We start from the raw sequence: 8663 nt of genomic DNA, 5'->3' as shown, positions 1-8663 counted from the left end.
TCCCCAGGAGAAGTCAGCAAGCCCCCAGCTCCATTTCTCCAGCCACCCTCGTGGGCAAGCAGCCACCACCCACAGGCTCCCACACCCACGCCATTCCTGCACTCGCAGTCTCCACACCAGGACTCACGTCACAGCCTCAGGGGTGTCAGACCTTCCGGGAGGTTCTTAGTCTGTACGACACTGGAGTCCAGGGCCAGGACAGCACAGGGCACGGGTGGAGCCCCGTGAGCCCCTTCCTGTGCTTGTACCTGCCCTGGCTTGTCCACAGCAAGGTCCACTCTGTCCTGTAAGGCTTCCCCTCAGTGACAGCGACAGTGATGCTGCAGACAGCGGGGGCAAAGCACTGAACGCTGACAGCAGCTGTCTAGGCCCCATAGGAACAGGAGGGACAGGTGTCCAGGCCCCACAGGAACATGAGGGAATAGGACCCTGGGGTGCACTCACCGCACAGGGCATCTGCTGTCCAGCACCCAGCTCTGCGGTCAGTGACTCACAGGCAGCACTAGCCAGTTCTGAAGCTATAAAAAGCAACTGCCTTCTTCCCATTCCCTGCACACCAGAGGGCCAGGCTTTCTGCTTCAGCACGGCTTCCTTGGCCCTCACGATGCAGTCCAGGTCCTAATAAACCCTTTCTAGCACACCACTGCAGTACGTGCAGATGTGGAGTTCAGATGAACTGGGGCACAGGTGACTGGGGGTACAGTGTGGAGCACACTTATACAGGGCACAGGGGGCACAGCTGACTGGGGGTACAGTGTGGAGCACACTTGCACAGGGCACAGGTGTCTGTAGGTGTGTGTCACCACATCTAGTTGGCCCGAAGACACCAGGCTGGTGGGCTCAACACACCTTCCACGTGTGCTGGATGGGGTGTGACACAGCCAAGTCTGGCGGGTGTGGACCCCAGGGGAAGGTCAAAGTGCACCACACTTGCTTAAGGACGAGATGGCCCGAGGGAGAGTCAAGTCGGACTGGGCCCTGCGCAGGGCTTCGCTGTAGGCAGTGGGGGGCCTGGGAAGAAGACGGGGCCCCTGCGCGCTGGGCGGGCCCGGAGGCGGGGCGGGGCGGGGCGCAGGGGCGAGGGGAGGGTCGCGTAGACCCCCGGCGGAGGCGGCCGGTGCGCAGGGGCGTCAGAGCGCGTGGGCGGCCCGGCCGGCGCCCGCCTGTCTCCGCTCGCCGCGTGCCCCTGTCGGCCCCGGGATGCTGCTCCGGCCCCGGCGGCCGCCGCCTCTGGCGCCCGCCGCGCCGCCGTCGCCCGCCAGCCCCGAGCCCGAGCCGCGGCCGGCCCTGGACGTCCCGCAGACCCCGCCCCGTCGGCCCGCCTCGCCAGACACGCTGGCCGAGCCCGGGTCGCCGGTGTCCCCCGGCTCGGCTAAGCGCACGCCCTGGAGCGCGCGGGAGACGGAGCTGCTGCTGGGGACGCTGCTGCAGCCGGCCGTGTGGCGTGCATTGCTCCTGGACCGGCGCCAGGCGCTGCCCACCTACCGCCGCGTGTCAGCCGCACTTGCCCGGCAGCACGTGAGGCGCACGCCCGCGCAATGCCGTCGTCGCTACAAGTTCCTCAAGGACAAGCTCCGCGACGCGCAGGGCCAGCCGTCCGGGCCCTTCGACCCGCAGATTCGCGAGCTCATGGCGCTACTGGGCGACAACGGACGCAGGCGCGTCCGCCGCCGGCCCTCAGGGCCCGGGCGCCCCCAGCACAGCCGCCACGCGGCCCCCGCCGCGCCCTCGCCCACGAGTGTGCCGACCCCGGAAGAGCCAGGTAGGCGAGGTGCGAGGGTCGGAAAAGGACGGGGACCCCGGGCGAGCTGGGGGGCCTCCACCACGACCCGCTTACCCCCGCTCTTGGCAGGCGCCACGCCGCAGCCGTCCGCCCACGACCAAGAAGCGGGCCCCGCGTGGACGCTCAGGTTCAGCCCGGTCCCGCCGAGGTCGTCCGCAGACGCCGCCCGCGCGCCCGACTCCCCGCCGGCCTTCACCACCGACCGCGCGCTTCCCCGAGGTCCTGAGTCGCCGCCGCCGCCGGACCTCGCTGCCCAAGAGGACCGAGACGCGCCTCCCGCCAGCCCCCAGCCCCGCACGCCCCCGCGGGCCACGCCGCCGTCGCTGAATGCCATGCTACTGCAGACCCTGGGGCACCTGGGCGACATCGTGGCCATCCTGGGCCCGCTGCGCGACCAGCTGCTGGCCCTCAACCAGCACGTGGAGGAGCTGCGTGGCTCCTTCGACCAGACCGTGTCCCTGGCGGTGGGCTTCATTTTGGGAAGCGCTGCCGCCGAGAGGGGCGTCCTGAATGACCCTCGCCCCTGAGCCGCCTCCCCGGCTGTCCCCCTGCTCCCAAACCCCCGACTTGGGTATGTTCAATAAAGCCGACTGTTTGCACTTGGACCGGTGCTCGGCGCGCGTACCCGCGGGGTGGGGCCCCAAAGCCAGTCCAAGGTGGCGGGCGGGGGAGCGGTCCGCGGCCCCAGCCCCTCTGGCCGGGGATTAGGCGGGGTCAGCCTCCTGGGAGTCCTACCTTTGCCACGACCGGGCTGGAGGGGGAAACTTGAAGCTGCTCTGACACACTGGGGGTTCTTTCCGGGGTCGGGGGAGGCTCCAGGCAGGCCGGCCACCGCGTCTGGCCACGGGGCTCCTAGCATAACAATGGGCCCTCGATTGGTGCTGATGGGGCCCTTCCGGCCACTCAGCAGGTCTGGGGATTGGCTGTCTGGTCTCGCTGATCTCTGGCCTGCAGCACCTGTGCCCCACCTGGGCGGGGGGGGGGGGGGGCTATTCTGGGCTATTCTGCCTTGAATAAGACTTGTCAAGCCTGGCGCTGTAGCCCAGTGGCTGAAGTCCTTGCCTTACACATGCCAGGATCCCATATGGACGCCAGTTCTAGTCCCGGTGGCCCAGCCTCCAATCCAGCTCCCTATGTGTGGCCTGGGAAAGCAGTCGAGGACGGCCCAAAGCCTTGGAATCCCACACCCACATAGGAAAGCCAGAAGAGGCTCCTGGCTCCTGATTTTGCATTAACTCAGCTCTGGCTGTTGCAACCACTTGGGTAGTGAACCATCCGACAGAAGATCTTACTTTCTGTATATCTGATTTTCCAATAAAAATAACTCTTTACAAAAGAAGGAGACTTCTCACACACTGGGTATTTTGCAGATATTCCTGCAAGTGGGGCTGGGCCACGCTGCCCCAGAGGTCATCCAGATCGGCCCTTGCTGAGCACCCTAATCCACTTTGGTCATCCCCTATCCTGTGCCAGCCCCGCCCTGCCCAGTGAGGTGTGACCTTCCCTTGGCAGGACTCTGGGGGCCTGTGAAGGAGCTCACTCCGCTTCTGCTGCCCCTCCCCCGGAGCAGCCAGGCCCTTTCCCCCTGCCCACGGGGAGCCCACTGGCCCAGAGGAACGTTTCCTTTCCAGACCCACCCCTCTGACCTGGAGGGGGCTGGAGGTCTCCTGGCCCCACCTGGGGAGACATCCCCCGGCAGACTCCTCTGTGACCAACCTGTCCATCAAGCTGGGCACGTGGTTGCCAGGACATTGCTTGCCCTTCCCACCGAGCAACAAGGGAGAGGGTGGCCATGTGGTCTCTTGCATCCAGCAGGTGCTGACTCCCTCCTATGTACCTAGTCTCCTCCAGTGACAAGGTCCAGCCCAGACCTTGACCTCAGCCTCCAGCAGGGGCCCAAGCCGAGCACGCACCAGTACAGGCTATTCCTCCGTGCTCGGCGGCTAGGGGTTGCTGCGTGCCCTCCCTGTGTACTAGCCACCTGGGAGTACCCTGGGGCCAGGGAATGGAATGTCAGGTCCTGTGTGACCTAACTCCAGAATCATGGGCAAAACAGACACCTCTGAGGACAGGGTCAGGGGGCAGGGCTGAGGATGGGGTCAGGGCTAAGGGCAAGAGTGAGGTGGTAAGGCGGGCGGCCCAGGAGGCGGGCTGGCACAGTTGTGTGTCTCAGCTGTTTTCTCACAAGGAAAATCCTGGCTTCAGAATCACCAAGCACTGCACCCCTGCTCTGCCCCCACCCCTATCTGGGTGCTGGTGTGTGGCTGCAGTGCCTTGGGGTGCTCCTGCCCAGCCCCAGATCTGTGGGAGGAGGCTCTAGCCTTAGGGTCATAACATGGCCCCCCCAAGTGAGCTCGTGGGGGCAAGGCCAGGAGGAGAATGGTGTTCAGCTTGCTGGACCGCCAGGGCTGCTCCCCTCCCCCTGCAGCAGCCCACACCCCAAGTGATGCCCAAGTCCTAGAAAGTGGCTGGGTACCCATCGGGAATCAAATGGCCTTCATGACTGTGAGGGTGTCTTCTGGGTCAACCCTGAGCCGTCCCCAACCCCTCAAAAGAAAACACAGCCTCTCAGGACCTAACGCAGCCACACAGTTGCCATCCTTTGTCTAGGTGCCCAGGGTAGCCTCTGCAGCCCGTGTGCCTGGTCCCCTCAGGTCACAGAGCTTCTCAGGAGGGCAGCGGAGACACGTCCTTGGATCTTAGTCCAAACAGCCGCTGGGGGAGGGAGAAGCTGCAGCAGAGACCAAAACAGGAAGTCGCTGGGGGAGGGGCTGCGGACACCTCCCCCAGGGAACCGGTCAGAACTGGAGCAGGCCCCAGGCTCCACCCCCAAGGGCGCACCCAACAGGTGGGCTTTCTCGGCAGCCCCTACCCCTGGACAGAGCCGGGCCCCCTCGGGGGTGTCCTGCACCCATGAACCCGCTCCCCAAGGCTCTCCCCTGGCCTGGGGCACATGCCCTCAGCCTGGAGCAGGAACTCCACCCATTGGAACCCTTGGACTTGGTCCACCTCCAATGGGACAAGGTGCTGGCAGCCTGGGCAAGACATACACACTCTTGGAGAGCCCTGGGTCACCCAGGTAGCTTGGGGGCGGTTACGGGGTCTCAGGGCTGATGGGAGGTCCAGTGGGGCCTCCAGGCTGTAGAGACCAGCGCCTATGCAGCATGCAGGCCCGGCCCTTCTGGGGAGACCAGGACTTGGGGGCAGGGATTTTGGGGTCAAGCCCCTCCCACCTGGAAGTCCCCACTTCTGGTGTCATCTGCTGAGAATCAAACAGGTGGGCGAGGAGGGACCCCAGGACGAGATCCCCACAGCCTCATGCCACCATATCCCCCCACACCCCTGACAACAAAGACACGCACAGCAGGGCTCTGAGTCTGAAGTGTTTATTGTGGAACAGAGGTCCAAGTTGCCACTGCCATCTTCAGGCGATGTACAGGTCCTGTGGGCGGGCGGGAGTCCCTGCCTCCAGCCGGCACCTCCTGAAGAGACACCCCGACCCTTAACAGACCCTTTCCCTGCAGGCCCCCTGGACCAGACCGGTGGGCACAGACGGTGCTGGCTGCTGCTGGAGCGAGGCCCCGCTTTCCCATGCACTATACCTCTTCGGACCAGATGCTCAAAGAAGTATGTGCATAGGAAGACGGCACCTCGCAGCTCCTCTGGGGTTCTGGCCAAGTTGGGGTCCGTCCTGGGGTGGAGGGCCCACTTACCTGAGTCTGGCGGGTGAGCCGCACTCTGCACCATGGGTCCTGCCGCTGCCAGCCCCACTCTCCTTTTATGGGCCAACGGGACCTTGGCCTGTGACTGTCACGTGGAGTCGGAGGGTGGCTCCATGCTGAGGACCCCGTCCCACCCCCACACCTCAAGATTGGGGCACAAAGACCTGCTCTGAGCCAAGGCCGCACATGCGGGCGGAGGCAGGGGCTGCTGGCCTGGGAACAGGCAGTCCTCGCCTCGCTTATCTGTACCAAGTTCCCGCCTGCGTCACGGCCAGCCCCAGCACACGGGGGAGATCAGGACCCAGCAGCCCAGCTCTGCAGCTGCAGACCTCACGCCCGCCCACCCCTCCCTGGAGGCCCTCCTGGGCCCAGGCTCTGGCCCAGCAGGCACCCCTTCCTCCCAGATGGACACAGGCAAGCAGGCCATCATGCACCCCTTGTCTCACTGTGTTCTGTGGGCATTGAGAATGGGCTCTGTTCTGTGGGGTCCCTGGAGCCAGAGACATCTTAGCCCAGTAAGTATCCAGTAAGAGGGCTCCTACCCGCACTGCCCCTGCAACCTCCCCTGGCTCTACTGTGAGACTGCTGGGGTCTGTGTGGGCAAGGGCCTGACCTCTGCGCAGGAGCAGGAGGGGGTGTCCCTGGGCTCCTCAGCAGGTACCCTGTGCCCCTCCATCCCTGAGCTGAGCTGCTAGGAGGCACTGTCCACCCACAAACACTGCCTCCTCCTTCCGCTTCCCCAGGCCAGCTGGGCTGTGTCCACACATGCATGGCCCTTTGTCTGCGTGTCCCTGCCTCTTCTGGGCGGACAAGGCAAGGTCCCCCAATGTGGGGAGGTGCCTAGGGAAGTCATGTGAGCTACAGTCTCCTCAGCCCCTGTGAGTCACCCCCACCCAGCTCCCCAAGCAGCTACAGGGACATGGGACTGAGGGCAGGGGCTCCCCCAGTGTGAGGTAGGGGTGGGACCTGGTCCCTGTCCTGGAGATGGAGAGGGGAGGCCTCAAGAGTTCAGCACACAGGCATCTCCCTTTCCTCCATCTATGATGAAGGGTCCTGGGGGGCTTGGAGTGAGCCCCCACTTTTCCAAACATGGAAGTTAGAGAGGCCAGGATGACTGACAGGGCACTGGCCCTTCCCCTGAGCTGTCCATCCCAGGCTGAGGGAGGGGGTTGCCTTGACCTTGGGCTCTAGGAAAGAGAGACAAGGAAGGGAGAGGGCCTCATTTGCTGGTTCCCTCTCCAGATGGCCACACAGTCAGAGGTGGAGCAGACCAAAGGCAGGAGTGTGGATGCAGGGCCCCAAGCACTTGGGCCATCCTCTGCTGCCCTCCCAGGCCATCAGCAGGGATGGAGCTGATCAGAAGTGGAGCAACTCGGGCTTGAACTGATGCCATGTGGGATGCCAGCACCACAGGTGGTGGGCAATGACAGTGAGAATCAGGGTGGGGGTGCTACACTCTGAGGATGCCCAAGCTTTCCCTCAGCTTCCTGTCATACCACAAAGCTAAGATTTGCCTTGGGGCTGACGTGGTCAGCATCTCAGTGCTGAGGCCAGGGGGCTGGAGCAAGGGCTGAGGGTGTAGACTGAGCAGTGGTGGCACTGGTCCCAGCCTGGCTGTGGCCCTCAGAACCTGGGGTCTCCCCGAGTCCTTGTCTTAAAGGTTCTGTGAGGGGAGGGAATGAGGGTCTGGGGGATCCCCTCTCCACTCAGGAGCCAAAGCATCAAGACCCCTGAGGAGCAGCCCCCACCTCCCTAGCATAGCTCCTGGCCAAAGTGTAGGTAAGGGGCAGGGCACTGCAGGTGCCAGCCTCACCCCATCGTTCCTGCCGTCCCTGGGGTCTCGGCCAGGATTGCCGGCAGCCTGGGCTGGACCTCTACTCAGCAGGCAGAGAGCAGGGGCCCTGATAGCATAGCAGGCCAGTGTGATAGGGAGTGGCCTTCAGGCCCAGGGGCCACCTCCTCCATCCAGCCTTCCTCCTTGCAGCTGCCCTGGAACCCGACCAGGTTCAGCCCACAGCCTGGCTACAGAGCCCAGAGGGTGACATGAGCTCCTGCATCCCCCACAGACCATGTTTCTGCCTTGTGAGGTTGGGTCTTTCTGGGGTCCAAGGATTGTGCCTGATTTAGCCCTGTACTCCAGTTCTGCACCCAAACCCTGTTCCCCAACTCTACATCCAAGCCCTGCATTCTAGTCTGCACCCCAGCTTTTACTGTACCTGGGACTTGGAAGGGTTCCCACAGGCTGGTGGACAGGGGTTCAGCCCAAGATGCCCAGGGCAGTCCCAGGCCTTGGCAGGTGTTGGGGGCAGCAGTGCCTTTGGTGTAACTACCCTGGGTCCTGGGAGACGCCTGCTCGCACAGGGTCAGGCCCCAAGGACACCCTGGGCCTCCCCCAGAGATAATCCCCTCAGCCTCTGCTATTGGAATGCAGCCATGGGGAGTTCCAAGGCCATTCAGGCGCCACTCCCAGCCCCTCCACAGGGAAATGCCAACCTGGGGGTCCCACCTGGCCTGCAGGGAGCCTGGACCCAGGCTCACGCACACCACACACCTGTGCAAGATGCTACCTGCAGAGCTGACATGAGCCCCCCACCTCAGCCCAGGATCCTGCACCTCCTGGAAAGCCCCAAGTACCTCAGCCAGGGGTGGGCACAGAGGCCCAGCTGCTGGGTGCTCCATCCTGTGTGACTGCCCTGTCCCACATGTGATCTCTAGGAAGCTACTTTTGAGCTTCTGATTTTCTTTCCACAGTTTCAAGTTTTGAAAGAATTCCTTGTCTTGTGTGTTTGAAAGGCAGAGAAGTGGGGACAGCAGTTTGCACCCAGGAGCCCAGAAACCCTGCCCCTCAGGGTGCACCCAGGCAGATGAGTCAACCTACCATGAAGTAGTGGGGTGAGCCTTCAACCATCTGTACCTGAGTGGGTCCAGGCCAGGTCCCCAACAGTACAGCTTCCAGACCCTGCACAGCCTGGGCAGTTCCAGAATGTGAGGCCCTGACCTCCAGGACAACAGTCCTGTCTCCTTGGTGGCCAGTCCTGCTGGCTCCATTCCCAGGAGCTTCTTCCCATGCTCCCACATGGCTACAGGGGCCCAAGCACTTAAACCATCAACCTAACCCTCCGTTGCTTTCCCAGGCCATAGCAGGGAGTTGAATCCAA

General features: G+C 63.7%; 1 protein-coding gene across 1 annotated transcript; it reads left to right on the top strand.

The window, feature by feature from the left end:
- The first annotated feature begins 1200 nt into the window (after window positions 1-1200).
- Window positions 1201-2310, top strand: UTF1 (undifferentiated embryonic cell transcription factor 1). The gene is made up of 2 exons (XM_040992472.1): window positions 1201-1762; window positions 1853-2310. The coding sequence occupies exons 1-2, from the start codon at window positions 1201-1203 to the stop codon at window positions 2308-2310; spliced, it is 1020 nt and encodes a 339-aa protein (XP_040848406.1).
- Window positions 2311-8663: the final 6353 nt, after the last annotated feature.

This window comes from Ochotona curzoniae, unplaced genomic scaffold (genome assembly GCF_017591425.1).
Source record: "Ochotona curzoniae isolate NIBS_2020 unplaced genomic scaffold, NIBS_Ocur_1.0 contig_66, whole genome shotgun sequence".
Classification (NCBI taxonomy): domain Eukaryota; kingdom Metazoa; phylum Chordata; class Mammalia; order Lagomorpha; family Ochotonidae; genus Ochotona; species Ochotona curzoniae.
Note: the sequence above shows the minus strand (reverse complement) of the source record. Positions and strands in the feature narration are given on the sequence as shown.

What these genes read in the sequence shown, in the direction of transcription:
- UTF1 (XM_040992472.1), top strand. Translation starts at nt 1,201, where the DNA reads ATGCTGCTCCGGCCCCGGCGGCCGCCGCCTCTGGCGCCCGCCGCGCCG. An exon ending in GCCGACCCCGGAAGAGCCAG is followed by an intron (nt 1,763 to 1,852) that starts GTAGGCGAGGTG and finishes CGCTCTTGGCAG; the next exon opens with GCGCCACGCCGCAGCCGTCC.